At 40.7% G+C, this 25,944-nt stretch overlaps 1 protein-coding gene across 8 annotated transcripts in view; it reads right to left on the reverse strand.

Annotated features, from left to right (window-relative positions):
- Positions 1-680: 680 nt before the first annotated feature.
- Positions 681-25,944, reverse strand: part of SIAH1 (siah E3 ubiquitin protein ligase 1) — a 46,127-nt gene continuing 20,863 nt past the window's right edge. For 2 of the 8 annotated variants that reach the window (XM_054078395.1, XM_054078394.1), the window contains exon 2: positions 681-3,108. In XM_054078395.1, the coding sequence (XP_053934370.1) occupies positions 2,258-3,106 (849 nt within the window). In that variant the 5' untranslated portion in view covers positions 3,107-3,108 and the 3' untranslated portion in view covers positions 681-2,257. Of the gene's footprint in view, positions 3,109-15,233; positions 15,307-21,540; positions 21,960-22,090; positions 22,246-25,944 lie in introns of those variants that run through there. The other 6 variants (XR_008451994.1, XR_008451993.1, XM_054078392.1 and 3 more) reach the window with 6 other exon arrangements.

Genomic DNA, 25,944 nt, shown 5'->3' on the forward strand with positions numbered 1-25,944 from the left:
ATTAGAAGTGCAATTTTATAAGTCCAAAGCATAGTTTTGATCTTCAGTCTATTCTAGCCTGAATAAAATCACACCGCAGGTGAGTGCAACAAGGTTTTAAGAGTTACAGTTCTTTAGGGACACAACAGAAGTCGAACCATTCCAAGTACAAGCAGCAGTAGAGAAAGAATTGTGGAGCTTGTGTGCTTATGCCACCCTGTTACTCTGTAATCCTAAGTATCAGACTGAGGATGGTTCCTAGCTTGATTTTCTTAACAAAACTGGAGAGCTAAAAGTCAGGTAACCTTGGCAGGCAACCGTCAGGCCAAGCCAGCCAGTCATGAGTGAGCAAGTAAGATGATGAGTCAGGGTATTCCTCTAAAAATATCTGAAGTATTTAGCCAAGTTTCTGTCAATGGACCAGAAGACAAGCCCGAGATAAACGCAGACAAGCTTATTAGCTAAAAATAATGACTGAATTTAGAAAACTGCAAACAATTAGTTGTATATTCATAAAGGAAAAAAACCCAAACCTAATTTGCATTATTTTTTGAAGCGTTTATCTACTGTCACAAGGTACATCTTTTAAAAGAAATCTTTGCACATTTAAAACAGCCTAAACATTAAATTTAAAGAAGTGAAACTTTTTACCTTCACTGTGTGAAGCCAACTATTTCTGTACTATTTTATTAATCCAAGCCAATAGTTTTTATATTTCTTACCTGTAGAACTACTTACCTCATCATGCATCAAAATAGTAAGAGTTGTCTTAATAGATCGAAGTTAAGATGCTGCACAGTAAATTACCTGTATTTTAATGTGTTACAAAAGTAGTTAATAGCCAGGCTGCCTCTCCAAACGGATGCCCAGTGCTACTGGGTTTGACAAAGACTTCTTTTGGACAGCTTGAGAGAGGAAGCAGCTTTTCACCTTACTCTCTTTTCTGCCTCTATGTCTACGTTCTGTAAACACAATTACCATCTACGTTCACAGTTAAAGTTTTCACATACAGGCAGTCTGCATAAATCCCAGTATCCTTCAGAAGCCTTTTCGGCTGGTGAATCACACCTGTAAAAGATTATTTGCATTGTAACGTGTATCACGTCACAGAAACCACGTACAAAAATCAGTTCAAGACAGTTACTTTAGCAACAACCAAAAGATGTGAAGACAAGAAACTGAGCAAGAGTATCAATGTGTCAAACTTTGAGCTAAAACAAAAAGCAAAAGTTGGGTTTTTTTAATTTGCCAGGTATTCTTTTAATGACAAATATAAAAAGACTGAAAACATCTCATTCTGACTGCCCTTTTTTTTTTTTTTAAAACAAATGGTCTGTTTTTATCATTACAAATACTGTGTAAGACAATACCTTCTTTGCACTGCAAAACCAACAAATACAAGGATGCAATCAAGTTTCTAAACGTCTCTAAATTTGAAACGTGAATTTTTTTTAAATTCGGAAAAATTTTAATTGTTCATTTTTGTTATAAGATAACTCAAAGTACAACAACATCTAGACCTGTTTTTAAAGGAGCTTTCTTTGAACATAAGTACTCCTTTCGAGTTCAGTACATTCACAAAATAGCTCAATTAAGAACAGTATCACCAATGAATTGACTACTGGAAAGAGACAAAATTTACCAAACATACAGAAATATAAGTTTCACCATAGCAATTATGCATATCAAAAGATGACACCTGTAATTAATTTTAAAAAGATACAAAAAAGAGAAAAACCTGAATTACAGAAAAGAAAGTCATATTTATTTAATGAAAAACTAGAAGTTAATAAAAATTAGCAAATACACAAAAAATATACACAAACAGCAGCAATACTATGTAGTGACTTACAAGGGGGGGGTGCAGCGGCCAGAGATCAGACCGCTCAACATGGCTTGTCAGTCAAAGGGGAGAGGAGAAAAACACAAACAAAAAACACGAAACAGTATCCTTTTCAATAGTACAATCAATCTACAAACAAGTTTTTAGAATTATTTTACAACATTTCCTGTAGAATCAATTCTTAATACAAAAGATGCCCATTTTGGGTGTATATATATTTTCAGTGGTTTACTGTTGACTTATTTTAAATATATTAGTGTTACTACATGCAACTGCGTCCTGTAATTTAACAGCCTTTCCTTTTATTTACCTTCATATATGTCTACCCTCCATCTACCAAATAGTTTGTCTGACAGTCAAAGATGGTTACCCTAGTTTCTGCTAAATTAAATACAACGGTTTTAAACACTGGCCTGAAGAGGTTCAATTGCCATTTCAACACATGGATATAGTTACATTGATGCCTAAATTGCCATTTTCTGCAAAGAGCTGTGCAATGCTGGTGTCAAAGACTAGACAGTCACTATTCATAATGGCTGTTGCAATTCCCTCATGAATAGATCGAGGAGTTGCTTCCCAAGTCAATCGCCGCCTATGACCATTTAACTCAAGTCGATAAGCAAAGTTTTCTGCTTGCTTGCGTGTTCCTATCAGCTGTACAATTGCAAAGAACTGCTGGTGGCCATCATATTTTTCCTGTTTCTCCAATACTAACATGAAATGAAAGCCAAAACAAGACTGCATCATAACCCAGTCAACAGCACCAGGAAGATTAATGTCTGTAGCAAGGAACACTATATCTTCTCCCTGAAGTGTTGTAATTGACTTATGTTGATGCATCAGATGTGGCATTACAGCATCCAGAGAACCTTGCCATTTACATGAAGCACCGGGACATGGACAGGAATAAGGCCTAAACTCACACAGCTCCTCATGGTCTGCTTTTTCTGTGTGTGGCAAAGTTATCTCGCATCCGGAAGAGGCATATTTACAGGGGAATAGTACAGAATTGGCAACTTTCTCCATAGCCAGGTTACGAATGGAGCCCAGCGGGCCTCGGCAAGTTGGACAGCAGGTAAGTTTGGGGCGACAGTTGCTACAAACGAGATGGCCACTCTGACACTGAAGAATTGGTGGCAGCACATAGTCAAAACACACAGGACACTCAAAGAGACTAGCCAAGTCATTATTGGAAGCCGTAGTGCCAGTCAGCGCAGGCACCCTCTGTGACGGTGTACACTTTGAAGTACCTGTAGGTAATGCTGTAGCAGTCTGACGGCTCATTTCTGTAACAGAAGAGAGAAAAAAGAATAAGTATCAAAACAAATTTCACTTTCCTCCGCACACAGTACTTTATGATTTACAAAGAAGCTTCAAAAGAAAAGAGATACAAATGAATGCAAAAAACCCGATGTAATGCAGATTGTGGATACATTATGTGTAGAATATCAGCTGTGCTGTATACAACAGACACCTGCATGACATGCGAATTTAACAGGTGAAGAAGTGCTGCTAATTATTCTGAAGTGGAATTTACCTACTGGAAGCTGCAAAGGAGATAAGTAAAGATACGCTAAAAATGTAAATGAAATCTGCGTAGTAGCTTGCTTTTGTACTTTAATATTGCATTTACAAAACACTCAGCTCACTTGTGTGTTGCAACTAAGAGCACTGTGGGACAACTCTAAGGCTGAATTTTCAGTTGCTATGCGTTTATTTAGATAAGAAACTAGCCATTTTTATGAAAAAATTAACTTCCAGATATGACCTGCCCAGTAATCATGTTTACTGTATAATTTTTTAAAAAGAATTGAAAAAGAGCAGCAAGGAAAAACATAGCCAAGATGATCACTGTTTTTTTCTCAGGACAAGATAATCACTTGTCATTTTCATTACTCTGTTACACAGTCCCACAGCTCATAAGGCAATTGACAGCTTCCTGAACTAAGCCATTTGTAAAGATAACAGAAAACAAAAACACAGGAATTTTTTACTGAATCTCCCAGAGAAGACAAGAAATTAAAAAGATCAAATTTGAGGATTAATTTTAACAAGTAAGTACTGACACTTCCGGTGACTTGAGAAAAGGCACTGCTGAGGAAGCTTTACATTCAGTGGAGTTTACTTGGAAGTTCTGTTCTTCCCAAATTCCCCAGACAAAAGTTAACAGCTGTCTGACCAAACAGTTTGCTCAAGCATTCAACAGAAGCGGTAAAAGTACCATATTTCTTAACATGTTATGGATGATACATTTTGTCCTGCACCCCCTAATTCTCCTCCTCCTTGTGCCAAATGAATTATTAATAGTTCTAACAGGAAAAAAAGAAAAACAACAACCAAAACCCGAGGACCACTTCATTTTGAAAAACTAAATGTTACCTTCATAGGTTAACGGATGTTAAGTAAAATGCTATCCAAAACTGGCTTCCATTACACATTAAAATTCTCAATGACCTTAAAGGCCTTCTCTGCAAGAACACCAGCTCTGTATCTGTCATGTATGTATAAAACTCTCAAAATACATTTAATCTTTAATCTCTTGATATCTGATGTGGGATTATTAGGCAATATGCAAGCTTGCCACATTTAGCAACATTTCGCCCACAAACTTGCTCATACTTGGACCAGGTACCTCAAGGCAGAATACTGTGCATGTTTTTGCAAGACACACACTGTTCTGAGTATGAAGTGAAGGACTAAGAAATGCTAACATGCAAAATAACTCATCCCTTGACATTTGAAAAGTAATCACAGGCAATTTCAAATTCTGCTACAGAAGTACCTGTCCCCAGTCCAGAGCCAGAAAACACATGAATGTCTAAGATTTGGTATTCAGTCACAGATTTTGTGAGTCTCACATGTCAAGTAACAGCATCATCTCACCCCTCCAAAATCTTTCCTTCATCTCAGGCTTGTTGAACTAGAAATAACCAGTTCCCATCTGGGAAAAACAGATACAGTGGTTTTTAATGCTGAGCCTTAACAGATACTGTAAAGATATGATAGGAATGTTCGTATCTTTTGGCTTTGGTTTCCTATTCCATTCCAGCTTAGAAGAAAATTTAAGGTATCTGTGACAATCAAATATATGTCCTGGGGAAGTGACGCCACATCAGGGATTCAAATGACAAAGCCTCTGTGACAAGCAAGCACTGCTGCTGTTTTTCCCCAGCACCCGCAGGTGGGAGGCTCATGATGGCACACTGCAGTTTTACGCTCCAGAACAAATTATACACAGAGAATAATTGCACAGGGGAGAACAAATGCTGGTCATTGTTCGCTTGGAAAGAGCTTAGAAACTGCACATGTATTCATATGTAAAATTACAATATTTAAAGGGAAACACTTTTAGAAACACACACACATTTCAGAAAAGTTTGTGCTTCATCTTGCCTGAACCTACCCATCCTGATGCAGGGGTCCTCAGTAACCCACATATAACAGTGGTGAAAATCTACTGTCTCGAACCAGTTGCCTAGGCAGTCTGACCAGCCGGGTGAGCTCTGGATGCCTTAATTACACCTTGCAGAGCCCATTCAACAGTTAAATGAAGCAACCTACAAACTTTGTGAAAGACCTGATGCGCAGATGCTCACTTCCCACTCAAACATTTTAAGCTACAGCACAGCCCTGCGTTATCACCACTTCTGTATGCAACCAGCCTTCACACACACCTGCCACAATTGAGGGCCATTTGCATGAGCGGAGATGAAAAGAAGCAAGAATCTGTGAACCAGGCTATTGAGATTAGCAAGCAAAGAATAAACTGGATGAAACTATAAACTGTAATTTATCAAGCCTAAACCTGCCCAAAGCCTACACTTGTATCACTTTTGTCAACATAAAGATGAACAATGCATCACGATGGAAAAGTCAGAGAAGTTAATTTTTTAAAACTATCTATCTTAAAAAAATCACAGAATCACTAGGTTGGAAAAGACCTCTTAGACCATCGAGTCCAACTATTCCTATCTGCCACAAAACCAATGTCCTTGAGTACCTCCAGGGCTGGTAATTCAACCACCTCCCTGGGCAGCCTCTGCCAGTGCCCGATGACCCTTTCTGTGAAAGAGCTAGGAGTTAATGACTAGTAGAACCGTTAACAGTTGAATACATTAAACTCACCAGACTATCAAGCCTATGCAGTTACAAAACAAATTAACCCCACTACAGAAGCGCAGGGGAAGCCTCTCCAAGCCCAGCACCGCTACCTTTCCCCTCGCTGGTGCTAGCTCCCGGCAGGCAGGTTCACGGGATGCCACAGGCGGATCTCTCAGTCATGGGGAACAGGGCAGCTCCCGGCAGCCCCTGCCATCCCTCGCATTGCCCCAAAATGGATTCCGAGCTTCCCTCGCCGCGCTCCTCCCCACCCTGCCCCGGCCCTGCCGCCCCGGGAACGGCAGCGCGCCGCGCACCTGCTGCTGCCCGACAGCTCCATAGCAGACACAGGCTGGTGGGTTTCATCGTCCTCCCTAAATAATTGGTTTTGACAGCTACAGAGCACACTCAAACTCTTCTAATCCATGAATTTCACTCTCTGTTCCTGCTATTCCAAGGATACTGCTCAAATGCACATCTTCCACTGTGGATCTACAAAGTACTCATTCAACAGAAATATCCTCCATTCATTTAAGCAAAAGCACAATATTATATAATCATGAAGACTGGAAAAGACTTTTAAGCTCATCCAGTCCAACATCACCACTAAACCATGTCCCAAAGTGCCACATCTCCACGTTTCTCCACCACCTCCCCGTACAGCCTGTGCCAATGCTTCACCACTCTTTCAGTAAATAAATTTTTCCTAATATCCAAGCTAAAGCTCCCCGGCACAACTTGAGGTCATTTCTTCTTGCCCTGTCACCTGTGAGGAGAAACCAGCACCATCTCACTACAACCTCCTTTCAGGCAATTGTAGAGTGCAACGAGGTCTCCTTTCAGCCTCCTTTTCCCTAAGCTGAACAACCCCAGTTCCCTCTGCTGCTCCTCATAAGACTTGTGCTCCAGACCCTTTCTTTCTCAGGGAAAGAAAAGACCAACAGATTTGGAACAATGTGGCATATCTGAACATCCACATGGACTATAAAAAAAAAAAAAAAGAACAGTTTAAGAATAAAGGAGTTGGGAACCAAGTCAACATGCTTGCATGATGCACATGTTGGGCTCAGAAAACCTCAGTCATTATGGAATACGGATGTAATGATAGTAAGATAGTGGAAGTACAAGTTTCAGTGGAGGCAAGAGAAGAACAAACTGCAATAAATTGTTTCGGTTGCATAAACAGTAAGGCTACAGTATCTGAGAAACAAAAGTTATCTTTAAAATGCTTTCCAATTGTCTGAAACTCAAGTCCTGTTCTGTGGAAGCTTGTATGAGTATTATAACCCATGCAAATAATGCCTAATTACTCTTAACAAAGCCTACTAACTCGACACAAAGTATACTTTAGCTTCACCCCTAAATGTGCAGTAAACAACATCCCTACCAGTCAAGGGGCAAGAATATTTCCAAACAAAACCAGAAAAGCTGAAGAGAACTGGTACAGAAATCGCTTTCGAGAAACTGTTCTTAAGTGTTGGAAACATGTCCTAGGCTTTCTCTCCTGCAGCAAAGCAGCTGTCCCCCAAAACAAATCCACCAGCCCTTCCACAGGTTGGCTGATACTGTGCGCTCCTTACTACACAGCGATATAACATGCAATGTCTGAAAAGAGAAAGCATTTGAAACCCCAGATGGGTAAAAAAACTACTGTGAGAGTGGGAAGACGCAATCAATTCACTTTTAAAAAAGTTTAGCTGAGGTGCAGACATAAGGAAAGCAATTCCAAGTTCAAAAAAAAGATGTGCCTCACATGCCATGGAATTAACAACAGTAGATAGGAATAGACTGATACCCTCTCCAGCTTCTCATCTTTCAAAGGTGATTGCTTCAGACACCATCCTAGAAATCGCATCTCCTGCATTTCACTGAAACATGGTGAAATTCGAGTTAACGCCATCAACTTCTCCAAAATCTTCACTCATATCAAATAGATTGGAGTTGGGTTTAACATTTCAGTTTGCCTTTGAAAGGGTAACTGAACATTAGTATTAAAAAAAAAAACCTACAAAACTTCTATATAGGCACCTTAATGGCTGTAAGGTGAAAATAATCTCATATAATGCAAGGACAGGAAAAAAATGCCTTATCACAAACGTCTATAAGTGAGGCAATAAAATCTTTTTTCAATCACATTTCAGAACTAATCAAATTCAGAGATTTCCATTCAAAATGCATTCTTAATGCATTACAGCCGTCAATAGAATAATAGAATTTTTTTAACTGTACGATAATATTTGAAAACAAGACTTATTTTGAAAAAAACAATGCCCTGTTACAAAGCATTGGAAATGAGAACATCTCATGACAGTGTTCAAAGTTGTGAAAAATACTGACAGGTTACTTTTTTCAAGATGCAATATAAGCCAAAGAATGTCAAGACTCCCAAAATGAACTGCTGAAAATACTCATTAAACAGGTGTAAATGAGAACTTAAAAGAAGATGCAGAAAGATTAGCCAGTACCACCAGATATTTGTACAATTCAGTATTGGTAATTTCTGTAAAACATTTTAAACAATAAATATTTTGTAAAATATTAGAAATGATAAATTGAAAAGATTAAAGAGTCACAAATATTCTTTTGGCAGCAGAAGGAAGATTTCTTGAATGCAACAGAAAAATGTGTGCGCGTATTTAGAAACAAGAAGGGTGTGGGGGTGCACCCGTAGAGGGTACATACTACTGTGCCCAAGAAACTGCAAGTGTTACTGAGAAGTCCCAAGTGAATGTTATCTTGAGAATGAAGGTAGCTAAAAAGCACACTGTGTTCTGATTAAACAGGGGCAACTGTGTATGTGAAGTAGGAACTTCCTTGTAATTTTTAAAGTAGCAGTACATTTATTTTATAGTAAAAACTGCTAGGATACCGTCTTTTTGAACCATAGCTGCTCTATTATGAGAGGTCTTAAATTGCTGAGGACAACATCTACAGCACTACAGAAAATCCAGTTTTTCAACTACACATACTTGCTATTTCTAAAAGTAGTTTTTCAATGAATCTACCCTTCCTCTGTCGTCTTGCATGTCTAATCATCAATGTACAGCAAAACAGAAGGGAAAAAGGTTTTAGTACGCTCTAGTGAAAATTCACGTTGCCTTAACCATCACCAAACCTACACTTCAGCAATCGAAGTGGATTATGTACAAGTGGCTCAGGGAAGAGCTTGTGTGCATGTTTGAAAAAAAAATTAGTATTTTTTATTTCTATTTACATTCTTAAAGATATTTTAGGGCCCAAAGGACCTGAGTTTTTTTTCCATTTTGAGGTCTATCATTTTATTTCTCACAGCTCTTGCAAGATGTTGGATCACGAAGCCCTGAAACAGTTAATATCGAAAGCATAAATCTGACAACATTGGACAAAGAATTGTACGTCCCAGCTTACATGCAGCCTCTGTACCTACTGGCCTACTTCAAAACTTTTAGAAGACATTCATGACATAAAATATTAATCAACTACAGAACACAATTTAGTGTCTAGGCACTCTGTTTTAAATTAATGAATTATTCATTTGTTCAACACTTCCAGAAAGTGTTTTCTTTAGTGCTTTTGACTATATGCTACTTGTTATTTCAGACACCTCACAGCTTCTCTTTCCCTGTACAATAACCAAAAGCCAGAGCAATCCAATGTAAAAGAATATTATAAAACAGACAATAAAATTTTACAAAATTGAAGCAAGCCTCACGATGATTTCCTCTTGTAAAATGTCATGTGTCCAGTTTATCTCCTTTTCATACAAAATTACACCAATTTCCACTACCTGGTAGTGACCCAGCCTGCCTGAAATTGCTGGTAGTTTTTTCCTTGCACCTCAAGACACCTCCTCTTTCCAATCATCAGGAAAGGAAATCCTAATGGATTTATATGATCACAGAATCCGTCATCCTCTTCGCGGCTACCTCTGCACTGAACCACCAGACCTTAATGCTCAATGCCTCTGACACTATCATTTATGTTCTCTTGTGTACAATATGATCACCAACTGAGTCATTGCTAGTGAGCCATCCAGATCTTTGAATCTCCAAATTCAATGCATACTACAGGGCAAAATCAGATACAAACAGAACTATGTAAACACAAGCAGTATCATTATCCCATCAAATTATAGTGACCTTTTTCCAATCTGATACAAAAACCTGAGCCTTGGCTACTGCTGCTTGACTTCTGCTGCATCTCTACCATCAACTACTTCTCCTGCCTATCTATGCCAGAATATTAAACATCAACATAGTAGGGTTTTTTCTAGCTATCAAAGCTTTTTTTCCAACTTTATAGTTTAAAGTTAAGAAGGAACAGTGTCCTACAGAAGACATACAACAATCATATAACAATCATACTAGAAAGAAGCTACTACCATGACTACAGTATTCATTTTTAAATGCAACAAAGAACTTACATAATTTTAAAAAGTGCATGGCCAGTACTGTAGCCAACCAGAATTTTCCATATTCCAGAAAATTAAGATCCAAGTTATCATGAAATACCAGAGACTATATTGCTATGATACTGCAGTCCTGCAAAGGAACAGAAGCTGAGGAACAAAGTCCAGAGAAAAAATGACTACCTGATAAAACCTCAAATTTCATTCTAGAATGAAAACTAGAAATGTCTGGTCAATAGGAAAATCCTGAGTTCGGACCACTGACCCCATACTGTATAATCAGAGAACATCCAGCTTTCACGTGTACTATAATTATACTTAGCACTAAATAAGAAAACAGGTTTCTTTGTAGAATAAGACCATCAACAAATGATTATAAAGCAAAATAGGATGTTTATCTCCCCCATATTTTGAGCTCGGAAGGAGAGGAAGCAGAACTGAAAGTAAAAGCTAGGGGAATATAAAGGAAATGCCTGAAAATTCAAGCTACACTAAGACAATTTATCATATGCCACCACTAGAAAAAGAAAATGCAGCAATACATTAACAAGAATAGCAAAAATTATTGATATTCAGTAATCTATTGCAATAAAAGAAAGTTAAGCCACAAACTAACTAGTGAAACAATCTTTCCCACTATATATAAACAAAAATACAACGAAAAAATTGTTCTTCACATACAAATAAAATTCAAACAGTTACAGTAAAAAAAGATCAGGGACCACTTTCACACTGGACTTGCTAGAAACAAGCAAATAACTTATCTCGCTGACACTGCTGAATCCCACCTACTACAGAGGCATGAAGATGGTACAGATACAGAAACACTCCTTACGGCTGCGGATACTGCACACTCTTGCACTGCACCTGAAGTGCTGCTCTGTGACAAAAGCGTTCTCTTTTCACTAGCTCTGTGTCCTCTGTGCTAAGACCGGTAGTCTGTCAATGGTTAAAGCCTTCCTTGACACAGGACTCCTGAACCTCTAGCATGCCCACACACAGAATTTACAGCATGATAAACTATGATGTGAACTCAAAACGAGCTGTACCACACTAGCCTTCTCAGATACTAAACTGAACATACCTTTCTGCTGTCAGCCGTAGTCAGAGCACAGTAAAGCTAACGGAGATAAAGCAGAGGTACAAGTTTCAAAGTAAAGATGGCAGAAACCATAGAATCTAGAAAATAAAAAACTTCATATGAAAATAAAGAGAACTCTGCACAAACCAGAAATAACAGGGAAAACATTCTTTATTTTTTAGTAATAGCCAATTCCCTTTCACTGCGCACAGAGCACAATGAACTGAGCTGCATCAGGATTATCTTTCAACAATAATTCAGCCCAGCAGTTTCTATAAACACAGGTAGACAGTTGCCTCTAAAAGCTTCAGATATAGCATGTTGCAATAAAAAGTAAGGCAGGTATACAGGAGGATCAGCTTCAAAGTGAGTAAGTAACTGCAGCAGAAAAAAGCACCTAAAGAAAAAGGACTCAATTCTGTTCTACAGGATATCATAGATGGGTTCTGTATTAAATTACACTCCATTACTTAAAAACAACCACTTCTGTAAATGTTAACAACAAATCCTACCGAATGTGACAATTTGAGAGCTGTGTTTCTTCCCTCAGTCTGATTTTGCAAAAAATATATTCTTCACTGCATACTGTAATTGCCATGCAATATTGCATCACCATTCCTGTGTCTGTGGCAGACACAGGAAAGAGGGTGTGGCATGGAAGTGCGTACCTTAATTCATGAGGCTAAACTAAAACAAGTACCAGTACTTCAACACATCAAAACATATTAAGTCTTTTTGTGATAACTATTCCAATTAAAATTCGAGACCTATTTTATGCTCAATATTTTTCCTGCGTAACTATATAGTAGTAGGGAGTAGAACATTAAATTAAGCAGATCAGATCAAGGAGGACCTGGCCTATAAAGACACTAAACGTGACACAGAAAGCTGCTTTGTAGGAGGAGTCAGTGCAGGGTTATGTATGTTTACTGTTTTTATAAAGATCTTTCCATCTTGTGCATTGCTTAGGTTCATACTTATTTCCATCTTAAATAATAATTTATTCTTGCGATCCTTAACTGTATTCCTGCATACAGTCCTGATGAGTGCGGAGCCCTGTGAAGAATGGCAATCTGACCTGGCAAGAGTGAACACGCAGAAGAGGGCTTGGATGATAGAGATTCTGATTCCAGAGTACAGACCTTGGTGCCCCAAGGTATGTCAAACACGAAATCTACACCTAAGTACATCCAGCAGCACAGAGCATTTCTGTAGCATTGTAGCTGTACAAGGATTCAACTGCTAGCATTAAAAATCTTTTTTTAAATAGTTATAACACTGTTACTCAAATTCTTAAACTTGGCTATTAAGCGGTCTGCCAGGGTCACATTCAAGCACAGAGCAACAGCTCTACTGCTTTTCAAGTAAACATCAGTTTTAGAACGTGGCTTTATCTCAGATATAAGAGCACTCTTCCAGCAAGTATTATCAACCTGAGGCAAAGCAGCAGAAATGGGGTGAACTGCTGAGTCCACAGACCACCATTTTACTCAGGAAGACTGAGCATTCCTTGAAACCTTAAAAAAAGAGACTACTAGAACAGCAGTCTGTGGCCAGGGAGAGCTGGATTAGGTCCCACTCCCTCACAAGTTTCTAAGTCACCACAAGCAAGTACTTCCCTGCCTTTTAGAGGTACCACCAGTAGCTGGAAGTGTCAGACATTAAAGCAAAGGGGAATTAATTAACTCAATAAGAACACTAAATTAGCTCTGTAGACCCTATCTAAATTTACTTCAGGTTAGCAATAACTAAATAGTTATATGCTAAAGGACACTATGTGGAAGTATTTAACATCTCAGTTTTTACAGTCAGCAACAGTCAAACTTCAACGACTGTTTCCTTTCTGACACCTGATCACAAATGGATAACTGCCCTCTATTCATTCCAGTATTTTGTACATCATAGAGATGAATAAGGGAGACATTGGCAACACCATTCTCACTGTATCTAATCTGAAGGCCTCCTTCTAACTCCATACAGACATTTTGCAGGAAAACATTCTTTCTTCAGCTTTCTTAGTGAAGATCCAACTATCCAGCTTTTGAAACAAGGGATTCAAATTCAGCAGAAAAAGAATACTCTGAAATGAGAATTTTGTGGTCTTTTACTGCCATTAAATTCTGATTAGGAATATGTCAAATGCTAAGTAAAATGTACTCACTACTTCACTTATTTGTATTGCCTGGGAAATGCTTCATGGCATACAACATTAAAATTCACTCTGAAGTCAGGCCTGAGCCTGCATCAGAAAATAAAACATAAGATATTATAAACTGTTTGGAAATTACAATAGATGAACCTTCCTGCTATTTCATGCTCTCTTTATCACCACTTTCTAAATTCAACACCGACCACTACGTCCTGCTCTGCAAAATATTGTCCTTTCTTCTGTAGTTAAAATCAAAAGTTGAGTCTATGTTGCAGTGGTGAATCTCAAACCTCAAACCCTAACAATGTGGCTCACTCTCTAGAGTGCAACTGTAAAATTCAGTACTTTTTAGCCTTCTACTAGGAGAGTGTTACAATTATACACAATTACAATATCTGGTTGGAGGATCAAGCACTCGAAAGTTAGGAATTAAAAAAACTAAAGTTTCACATGCAACCCTACTTCCTCATACGCACAGTCAGGAAATCTTTTTCCTCACACTCAGCTCCTTCGGTAGATGAACACTTGTACATCCATGGAAGAAATATGACTGTACAAGAAGCAACAAATTTTCCTGAAACGGAACACTTGATTTTAAAGTAAAGCTGTTAGGACAGCAGCAATTTTTAATATGCATAAACATGCACTTAAAATTACTGCTTTTCAGGTGCTTGTATAGAAGAATGTCCACCTCAACTTCTATTATAGAATGGGTACTTTTCATTTGTAAAATTTCCTTTCTATTGATTATACCTGACCTAGCAGGAAGCCAGACTAAAATTTCGTAGTACAACAGAGCAACATCTGCCTGCCAAATTATTCCCTAGTCACACCTGTACAACCAGTCTTCAAATTACAACCTTAAGGTACTCTTCTAATCACACAGATATCGGCCATGTAGAGATGAACCCTACACAAATTAACTCTCAACTGTGTTGACATCTTCATACAAAGAACGGGGGCAAAAATTCTGTGAATGAAAGTAATTTGTGACTCTAACGATCTTATATATCTATTTCTACAAGCATTTTAACTATTTAATAAATATCAATATCTTATTATAAATATATAATAGTAATCAAACATACTTTATAAGAACATGTATTTAATACAAACGAAAATAAAATAATATCTAATATAAACATTAATATACTGATATTTCTATATTACACATGTATACATACATATCTATTTCAAAATGCAGAGTCTTTCAGAAATCAAAATATTAGCTGAGCAGAGCTTTCACAAGAAGTGCACATAAAAAGGAAAAAACCAAAACTTAAGGCTCATATATAGGCAGAAGCGAACAAGTTCACATGAATTTAGAAACCAGCAATAGTTAAACATGATCAGGAAGAGCGAGTGGATGAGGTCCTCTACAGCCAGATCAGTGCAGCCTCACATTTGCAAGCCCTGTTCCTCATGGGGGACTTCAATCACCCCAATTATCTGTTGCAAGGACAACACAGCAGGGCATAAGCAATCCAGGAGGTTTCTGGAGTGTGTTGATGATAACTTCCTTATCAAAGTGATAGCAAGAGCCAACGAGGAGAGGTGCTATGCTGGACCTTGTTTTCACCAACAACAAACGGTTGGTGGGTAATTTGAAGCTCAAGAGAAGCCTTGGCTGCAGGAACCATGAAATGGTAGAATTCAATATCTTCAAGGCAGCCAAGAGGACACACAACAAACTCACCACCTTGGACTGCAGGAGAGCAGACTTTGGTCTCTTCAGGGATCTGCTTGGTAGGGTACCATAGGATAAAGTCCTGGAGGGGAAAGGGGACCAAGAAAGTTGGTTAATATTCAAGGATCACTTCTTCCAAGCTCAGGAACGATGCATCCCAACAAAGAGGAACTCAGGCAAAAACATCAGGAGGCCCGTATGGATGAACAAGGAAATCCTGGAGGAATATAGAGAAACTGTCCAAGCAGTCAGGGATCAGGTTAGGAAAGCTAAAGCCCTGACAGAATTAAATCTGGCCAAGGACAACACAAAAAGCTTCTATAGGTGGTGAAAGGAAGACCAGGGAGAATGTGGGCCCTCTCTGGAAGAAAGTGGGTGACCTGGCTACCTTGGATATGGAGAAGACTGAGGTACACACCTTTTTTTTTGCCTCAGCCTTCACCAGCAAGGGCTCAAGCCTCACTGCCCAAGTTGCAGAAGGCAGAGGCAGCGACTGAGAGAAGGAAGAATCACCCACTGTGGGAGAAGATTAGGTGCAAGACCATCTAAAGAACCTGAAGGTCCACCAGTCCACAGAACTCGATGAAATGCATCAGCAGGTCCTGAGGGAACTGGCATATGAAGTTGCTAAGCCATTACCCAGCATATTTAAGAAACTGTGGCGCTCCAGTGAAGTTCCCACAGAGTCGAAAAAGGGAAACATAATCCCTATTTTTAAAAAAGGAAAAAAAGAAGACCTGGGGAACTACAGGCCAGTCAGCATCACCTCAATGCCCAGCAAGATCATGAAGCAGTTTCTCCTGGAAACTCTGCTGAGGCCCATGGAAAATGAGGTGGTGAGTGGTGACAGCCAACATGGCTTCAGTAAGGGCAAACTGTGCCTGACAAATTTGGTGGCCTTCCATGATGGGGGTACAGCCTGTTCTGGATAAGGGAAGAGTAACTGGCATCACCTATCCAGACTTGTAAAACGCATTTGACACAGCCTCACATGACATCTTTGCCTGTAAACTGGAGAAACATGGATTTGACGGATGGACCACCCAGTGGATAAGGAGTTGGCTGTGTGGTCTCACTCAAAGAGTTGTGGTCAACAGTTCAATGCTCAAGTGGAGACCAGTGACGAGTGGCATTCTGCAAGGGCCAGTACTGGAACTTGTGTTGTTTAACATCTTTGTCTTACACATGGACAGTGGGACTGAGAGCCCCCTCAGCAAGTCTGCTGGCAACACCAAGCTGTGTGGTGCAGTTGACACGCTGGAGGGAAGGGATACCATCCCGAGGGACCTTGACAAGCTTCAGAGGCGGGCCTGTGTGAACCTCATGAAGTTCAACAAGGCCAAGTGCAAGGTCCTGCACCTGCGTCGGGACAATGCCAAGCACAAACAGACTGGGCAGAGAATGGATTGAGAGTAGCCCTGATGAGAAAGACCTGGGGGTGCTGGTGGATGAGAAGATCAACTTGAGCCAGCTATGTGTGTTTGAAGCCCAGAAAGCCAATCGTGTCCTGGACTGCATCAAAAGAAGTGTGACCAGCAGGCCAAGGGAGGCGATTCTGCCCCTCTACTCCACTCCTGTGAGACCTCACCTGGAGTCCTGTGTTCAGTTCTGGAGTCCTCCGCACAGGAAGGACATGGATCTGTTGGAGCAAGTCCAGAGGAGGCCACGAAGACAATCAGAAGGCTAAAGCACCACCCAGACAAGACAGGCTAAGACACTTGAGCTTGTTAAGTCTAGAGAAGATTCTGGGGAGAACTTATAGCAGCCTTCTAGTACTTAAGGGGGCCTACAGGAAAGCTGGGGAGGGGCTCTTTATCAGGGAGTGCAGGGACAGGACAAGGGGGAATGGTTTTCAGCTGAGAGAGTGGAAATTTACATTAGATATTAGAAAGAATTGTGAGGGCAGTGAGGCCCTGACACAGGTTGCCCAGAGGAGCTGTGGAAACCCCATCTCTGGAGATGTTCAAAGCCTAGTTGGATGAGGCTGTGAGCAAACTGATCCAGTGGAAGGTGTCCCTGCCCATAGCAGCAGGGTTGGAGCTGGATGATTTTTAAGGTCCCTTCCAACCCAAACCATTCTATGATTAGTTTGTCTTGTACACCTTTAACTGGGGGTATATATGTGTCAAAATACAAATGCATATTAAAGACTATTAACATATCTGATCATAAGATTGTAGCAAATTCTAAATCCCCTGTCTGGACAAAAAAATGCAGGAACCAATGAAGTTTCCAAAAATCTCATGTATTTAAGCTGATACACGGAGATACAGTCACTATCTTTAAAAGAGAAAGTAGCACATTAAATGTTTCAAAGGTTCTCAGATAGTTTAACAGTACTTTTAAGAACTGCACAGTTACAGTGCTTCTTAAGAGCTTTTAGATACCATTACAAACAACTGAAGAAAATGGTTCATGTATAGCACAATGAACAATCCCGCCAGACACAGGCTTCACAGCACCAGGCATGCACAGACAGTGTGTCAGAGTCCAATTCCACCATTTTTACAACAAACAAAAGCAAGCTGCCACCAGAAGGAAGGGCCATGCTGCCTGCCTTTTACTCATTAGTTTTCTCTCTTTTTAAGATAATGTATTCAGCAAGATCAGTCTTGCACATGAGTGCTTAAGCTCACACACCAGGAAGACACCAAAACCAAGTTGGCAATGGAGAGCGAGATCTTTCTTTCTCAGCCATAAGCCTGCACTTACACTGATCCTGAGCACACCCACTACGGCAGAGGATGGCATCTCTTCCAGTAGCACTGGCTTTTACCTCAACAGGCAGCAAGGTACCCCTTCCCAACAGGCAACCAGTTTTCAACTGATCTTGAGACTAAAACTGGCCCATTTCTCGTTCACATTGGTGACAGCAACACTGCAAGTTATTGCCGGCAGGCTGGACAGAAACTGTCTTTAGCTATGGCAGAACTGTATCCTGGATGTGCCACAGCTTGTTCAGTGCTACATCTTCTATTATTTTTCTTTCCTAATACTGAAATGTTAACAGCAACTAAACACACATTCTACAAACAATGCTAACTCACCTTCAGAAAAATCACAGGACAAACTAACTTTTAAAATCCACTTCAATCTCATACCTACATTACACTTCAGCACAATGCAACATGTAATAAGATCTACAAAACAGAACTTAAAAATCTAGTATTTGTCATCCTCTTGCAATATACAGAAGAGACACAGAACCTTCCTTCGTGAAATATCTGTTCTACAGAGTAAACAAACAACGATAGGCCTTTTAACACACCTCCATTTCTAAGCTAGACACCAACTCTAGCAATTTTTACATAGAGGAATTTGGTTTTAAGCTTTTCCTCCTCTAATTTAACATTAAATTAATTTAAAATACTCCTACACCAGTTAAACCTTTCTCAACCTTTCAGCAATCTCTACATCAGCAAAATTTAGCAAAATTTGACTTTGTAGTTTTGCTTTGACATAGTTCATCTGAACACTTACCTGAAAATAACTTAAAAAAACTTGTGGCATTCTAAATGCTACTCCTTGACAGTGTTCAAAAAACCAAACACAAACACTGGAAAGCCACTGTGGTCTTTCATCAAAGACTAAACAAATTTTTGCCCCGTTTCATACTATATGCAAGAACTGTAGGAAAGAACTTTAAAATAGTAACTTAAAAGATTCCATGCCACAAACCCGAGCTCAAAGAACTGCTGTTTAAAGGATCCAATGACTAATTCTTTAAGCAGCAGAAGTTATCACTACACTCTCCTTGTTTTTCTTCATGTCTCAGCAAGGTCATCATAAGAAAAGATATAAACCTGTTTCTAGGTAAAGCAAACAATAAAGGAAATGGTCAACAAAACCTATCTGTAGATGAATTTGCTGCACTTTCAAAATAATTTTGCCGGTATGAATACAGCCACAGTAATTTTTTAAACTGCATTTCCAAACACAAAAGGATAAATACAGTCTTCACCATTCAAACAGTGTTTTACTTTCACACTGAAAATACAACACCCAACCTTGGCTTCCGTATTCAGTTTTTACAAAGAGAAACAAGTCAAAATCAGAAGCGTGCCACTTGGTTAACTGTAGTTATCTAGCACTTTATCTGATTAAAGCACTGTCGAATTAGTAATCAAATCCCTCATTATTCCTCTGACAACACAAAGAATCCCCATTTTATAGATTAACCCAAACAGGCATGTATTTAAAATAGTTATCTTGGGCATTACAGAAACATACTATGCGGTCTGGATTAGAACTAGAAAACATACACACACACATACGCACACACATATACAAAGTGTGGCATAAAACCTAAGAGTATTAACAGGGTATTAATCCCAGGTTTTGTTGTCTGTCTTTACAGTTAACAGCTAAACACACTATAGTATGGTACAAAACAACTCCAAATCAATGACATGGGAAGATTTTTTTTGCATGCAATTAAGCATGCAAGGAAAAACTCCAGTAAATCTGCAGTAACATCTCACAGTCATAACATAGTGTTTACGTCTATCTCTCAATTTCTAGTCCATAATGTGATGCTGTACACACAAAACATACATTAGAATTGCATTTTTATCATGACATTGTACATTTAAGACTTGAGCAGACACTTTGAAAAAGAGTAAATTGCTTACAACAATCCTTATTAATGAACAAAACATTTTTATTAATCTAACAATATTTCTCTACTTGTCGCATATTTTTGTTAAGAGCCAAAAGGGCTCTCTCTTACTATTCTTTTTTAATCACAATTAGTTTTCATTTTAATTAAAGCTCATTTTCCTTCAAAAACCAAAGCAATAAAAAAAGAAAAAAACCCAGTAAGAACTATCTCCTGCACCTACGATGCTCATGATGCTCAAGACTGTGAACTTCAGAGAAGAGATCCTAAGCTTTAGGCCCTAAGCAATGGCTGAGACGAACTAGAGCTTGCCCGTGTCCTTACTTGACTGCTATTGTTTTCTGCAGCAGGTAGCACTTAACAGCACCAACCAGGGAATTCAGGTAACTACGATCAGCAGTTGCAAACACAATTTTCACTTTGGCTTTTGGTAGACTGCTTCACAACTGCAGAACTGAGTTCCTTATGTGTGTCCAGAATGTCAGATACCTTGACTATTCTGGTTCAGTTTAGCTCCTGAAAATGAGACAACCTTTAAAGCAACACACACTGATAATCTGTTTAGCAAAACTCAGTCAAACAGCTGACAGTTACAAGACTACAAACATTATTACAAACAGAAAAATAAAGCACCGTGTTTCTCATAGGAATTGCACGTATAGTCTTCCAGAATGTTTTATGTGAAGATCAGTGTTCGTAAAACTGTCCTACTTGATTTCTTTCAGTTCTCAGAACAAAAAGAATTCGTTCTTACGTGAACATGCTCGTGCTCCCCTCTCTTCCACATCAGAGGCAATTGTCTTTTGGCATCTGAGCAGCACCTTTCTCAATTCACACTAAGCAGACAGCAACAACTACTCAAACCTAGTATGGAAAGTACTTGTGTTATTTAAAATATTTACTTTCCTTAGTTCACACCTACTTAGCTGAAGCCACCGAATTTCTGACATAACTCCTCTAGTACGGTCTAATTAGACTATAGCATTAAAACCTTACCAACAAGCACGACAGATTAATGGATAAGATAATCTGTCATGACATGAACTTTCAGGACCAAAATGCTCATCATTTTCTTAGTTTCAGAATTCCTGGGTCACAACAGAATCCTAGAAATATACTGTGATGGAGGATTCTTATTCTTGTGCTTTCCTGTATAATTTTTCACTGCTGTGAAAAGTGCTAAAGCTATTTAAGAACATTAGTCTCCGCTGAAACTAACACAATTACCATTTCCAGCACTCAACTTTTACATCAATGTTACAGTACAGAACAAATTAGGAAAGTAGATCTATTTATCCTGTAGGTATACAGCCCAAAGTTATTTTCTGCCACAGATGACTAGTCCAGAGACCCAAATTTTACCCTAAAAGCCTCTGTATCAGTTTACCAATATTGCAATACCTCAGATCTTCTTGAAGACCAGCTTGAATAACGCATGGTTGAGAAGAGTCCCTTCCATTTATCCTCCCCTTCTGGAATGCATTGTGCTAGCCTCAGAGTTCAAAAAGCAGATAAACACACCCCGAAACTATATGCCACGCGTGGAAGATCCCATGTCCTCCATGACCTAGTCCAATTAACTACGAACTTCCTAACATTCACTCATCTACCACGTTCAACAAATTAGGTCGCTTTATCTATTTATTTAGCATACGATCAAACTGTTTTTTAGAGAGGAAAGACAGCATTCACACAAACCAGTTACAACAGAGCCTGATGAGAGAATATGGCAGAAGTATCGTGTGTTTACAGTTCCAAACGAAACGCGAGCTTATAATTAAAGTGCCACCAGTTCACCGGCGGAAAAGTCAGTTCTTCTCTCGAAGAAAGACGCTCTGCCTTTCGCCAGAAAAGCCATTGTTTCCTATCCTTTTAGCACAGCGGAGAAGGGGACAGGCCGGAAGGTCTCCAGCCTTTTAATTTCGCAGGAGCGAGCAAGAATCTCCCCCGCTGTCGGTTCTCAGCGGATCAGAGAACACGCAGACCGCCTCCCGCCCGGGCAGGCCGCCCTCCGCAGCCCCTTGTGCTCGGGCAACCTGTTCCGCCGCGGCCGGGCCCGCCCTTCCCCTCGCAGGCCCCGCACAAAGCGCGGCGCACGCCGGGCCCACAAAGGGGCAGCCCGGGCCCCGCGCCTCGGCCTGGCGCACAAAGCCCGGCCCGCCCCCCCCGCTCCGTCCCCGGGAGGCCCCACAGGAAGCCAGGCCGCGGCGGGGCCTCATGGCCGCGCGGCCTCCCCCTCGGCGCTCACCTGCGGGCGCTGTGCTGGGCGGGCCCCGCTGAGGCGGCCTGGGCTCGGGGCTGCGGGGCGGCGCCGCTTCCTCGCCGAGTCGCTGCGTGTGGTGTGAGCGGGATGGGGTGGGGGGTGGGGGTTGCCCGGCGCGAACCGACGGCGCGGCTCCCGCTCCCTCTGCCTCTCTCTGTCTCCGCTCGCTGCCGGCCGAGGAGACTCCGCCGCGGGGGCGCGCGCAGCTGTGGCGGGGCGGGCTGAGCCTGCCTGGGGCCGCGCGCGCGCGCGATCCCGGGGGAGAGGGGGGGAACAGCGCGCACGCGCGTTCCCGGGGAGGGGGGGCGGGGGGGAGGAGAGGGGCAGGCAGCGCGCACGCGCAAACGGCGGCGGCAGCGCGGGCCGGGCGGAACAAAGGGCGCCGCGCGTGCAGAGCGGTTGAGAGAGGCTCGTGTTTAAACACCCAAAGAGCCCTCGGGAGCGGCCGTGCCGGCCTCAGGGAGAAGAATAATCATAGAATAGTTTGAGTTGGAAGAGACCTTAAAGCCCCTCCAGTTCCACCCCTCTGCCATGGGCAGGGACACTTCCCACTGGCTCAGGCTGCCCAAGGCCCATCCAACCTGGCCTTGAGCACCTCCAGGGATGGGGCAGCCACAGCTTCTCTGGGCAGCCCGGGCCAGGGCCTCACCACTTCAGCGTGAAGAAATTCTTCCTTATGTCTAGTCTAAATTTGCCCTTTTCCAGTTTATACCCGTTCCGCCCCAACCTATTACTACAAGCCTTTGTGAACCAGCCTTCCTGTAGTCCCTTCAGGTACTGGAAGATCACTATAAAGTCTCCTCAGAGCCTTCTCCAGGCTGAACAACCCCAACTCTCTCAGCCTGTCCTCATATAGAAGGTGCTCCAGCCCTCGGATCATCTTTGTAGCCTCCTCTGGACCCGTTCCAACAGCTCCATATCCTTCTTATGTTGAGGATTCCAGAACTGGACACAGGATTCCAGATGAGGTCTCACAAGAAAGGATAGAGGGGCAGAATCCCCTCCCTTGCCCTGCTGACCGCGCTTCTTTTGATGCAGCCCAGGATGCGGTTGGTTTCTGGGCTGTGCGCGCGCATTGCCAGCTCACGTCGAGCTTCTCATCCCCCAGCACCCCAAGTCCTTCTCTGCAGGGCTGCTCTCTATCACATTATCCCCCATCCTGTAGTGAAACTGCAGATTGCCCTGTCCCAGGTGTAGGACCTTGCCCTCAGCCTTGTTGAACCTCATGAGATTCGCACAGCCCCATTTCTCCAGCTTGTCCAGGTCCTTCTGGATGATGCCCCATCCTTCCAGTGTGGCAACTCAGTTTGGTGTCATCTACTGAAACTACTCAGAGGTTTACCAGAGGAGAGCCACTGTTTATTTTATTTTCAGTAAAATATTTAAAAGCATGTGTTTCCTGTCTTATTTCCATTTTTGAGTGACTGAAGCATTTTCTAGGCTGGCTTAATTGTTTGTCCAGATGGTTTGCCATATCCTCCTCATTCCTTTTGAGGACCAGAAAGCACATCTTTTTGTACAACATTTTTATGTTATAGACTCATAGACTGTCCTGATCCCACAAGGATCACCGAGTCCAACTCCTGTCCCTGCTTACGACAACCACAGCTTTCACACCGTGTGTCTGAGGGCATTGTCCAAAGGTTTCTTGAATATTGTCAGTCTTGGCACCATTGCTTCTTCCCTGGGAAGCTGTTCCAGTGCTCCACCGCCCTCTGAGTGAAGAACCTCTTCCTAGTATCCAACCTAAACCTCCCCTGGCATATCTTATAGAATAATAGAAATGTTGAATCTGCCAAGTCTGCACTTATTAGGAGATATTTGGGATAGGTTTGAAAGCAGATTCTTGAAAATACATCACTGAATTGATGCGGTAAAATATGTATGAAACCTACTATTTAAGAATTCTCCCAAGTATATAGAATATAAATTATTTATTGTCAAAGCATGACAACTATAGGAGTGTAACTTCTTTGCACATAATTTGTCCCTGAACACCTTGTAGCTATGCAGTGGTTATTGAGCCTTTTCCTTTAAGTGTTCATGAGGAGTGATAACATATGGCAATGAATTGCCAACCCATAGTTGGGTTGACTTACTGAATACTTGAGGAAATAACATTATGATTAAGTGAAATCATATTTTTGTCCTGGATAGGAAGGATGCAATCCTGATGTAACACGTTACCAGTATTAGAGTTTTTCCCCACCCTGGTTTTTATTAGAGTAGGAACAATCATTTGATGTATTTTTAAACATATGAAAGTCTATTCAGTAGTGGAAACTTCAAAAAAGGCAGTCTCCTATAGAAAACAAGGAAAAAAGCTTCTCTAATAGTAGCAATTAGTATTTTCAGAGATGAGAACCAGAAGGCTTATCAGTTCCAGTAGTCTGTGTGGTTTCTTACAAAGTATCTCTGCGGTTAAGCCTTTGATCTTGCAAACACACAGTAACTTTTTGCTAAAAAGAGGCAAGTTGACAGTCTTATAGTCCTATAACAGATCAATGCATTGCTAGTGGTCCGTATTACTAAGCATGTTTGCCTTTCACTGAATAGAAACTAGTTCCTTGAGCAGGAAAAGTAATTAAGCCTACTTTCTAATAGATTTTTCTCCTCTCTTTCCTCACCAGAGGGATCTCCCATTTCACTCCCATGTTCCTGCTGACCTCACTCCTGAAATACGTCCAATCTGCCCATGTGCCCTAGCACTTTGGAGCACCCTGACACTCTCACGTCTGTACCCGACAGCTGCCCCAGAAGGAGCACCCACACTAGCTGCTTCTCAGCTGGATGCATAAACCCACTGCTCTGTCACCCAGTTTGCCTCCCAGAGCTCTCCAGCTGGCAGAGCAAAGAATTGTATAGAAAGATTAGGAAGACAGAAGGATTTTTAGTTTAGCAATGGAATCTTTTGGGGAGACAAACAAAAAAAAATATTTTTAAAATGAAAAAGATATGAATTTATTTTAAAAATATATTCTGGGGAGGAAACGGTGCCTTGTTCTCCTTTAATTCATATAGACATATTAAAGTATATTACAGAAGCATTTTCAGAACTGGAGATTTTAAGCAATACCAAATCTACTAACTTTTCAGAGGCACTATATAAGTTATCTAAGACTCGCCTTTTTCCCCAGCTTCATCCCTCCTGATAATGGCCAGCATCTTGGCAGTTTCTAGATATCCTCACATACAGGAGTCACAGGATTAGGTTGCACATATTTTTTCTTTGTGTAGCAGTTATTTAGAAAGTACGTTTTAATAATCTATCAGCCAATTATGGATTATCTAGCAAATCTGATTATGGAGCTCCACAGAAATGTTTCTGATCAGTGTATTTCTAGACAATTATTACCTTGCAGCTTTAGAGAGAAGGAAGTGGCTGGCTGCCAATGCAGTTGAAGTAATTCATCTAAATTCTGTTGTAGAACAACAAGATCTAATTTCCAAGGCAGAAGTGGTAGATTGTTAGCAACAGAAAGAGCCAGCACTAACGCTGTCCTCCCAAGGATCAGTATGAATCCAAGGGAAGGCTTAAGACCATGAAGTTATTTTGCAAGAATTCATAAGACAAAATACAATTCCAGTCAGCCCTGACCTGTTTTAGATTCCAGCTAACTAAATTTAAAAGCCTTTTAAACCAATTAAAATCTCCTAAATAATCCAGTTCTTACTGTGCAAATACGCGGCCTTAACTCCTTCTGAGTCAAAAATAAGACATGTAATTATATTGCATTTTAGTTTGTACAACACTGGAAAAGTTCTGTGGACACATAGCACATGATAGTACACAGAAATAAATTCATAACTAGTTGACAATTCAGTATGTCAATTACAGG

The sequence above is a fragment of the Cuculus canorus genome, chromosome 13 (genome assembly GCF_017976375.1).
Source record: "Cuculus canorus isolate bCucCan1 chromosome 13, bCucCan1.pri, whole genome shotgun sequence".
NCBI classification, from domain to species: domain Eukaryota; kingdom Metazoa; phylum Chordata; class Aves; order Cuculiformes; family Cuculidae; genus Cuculus; species Cuculus canorus.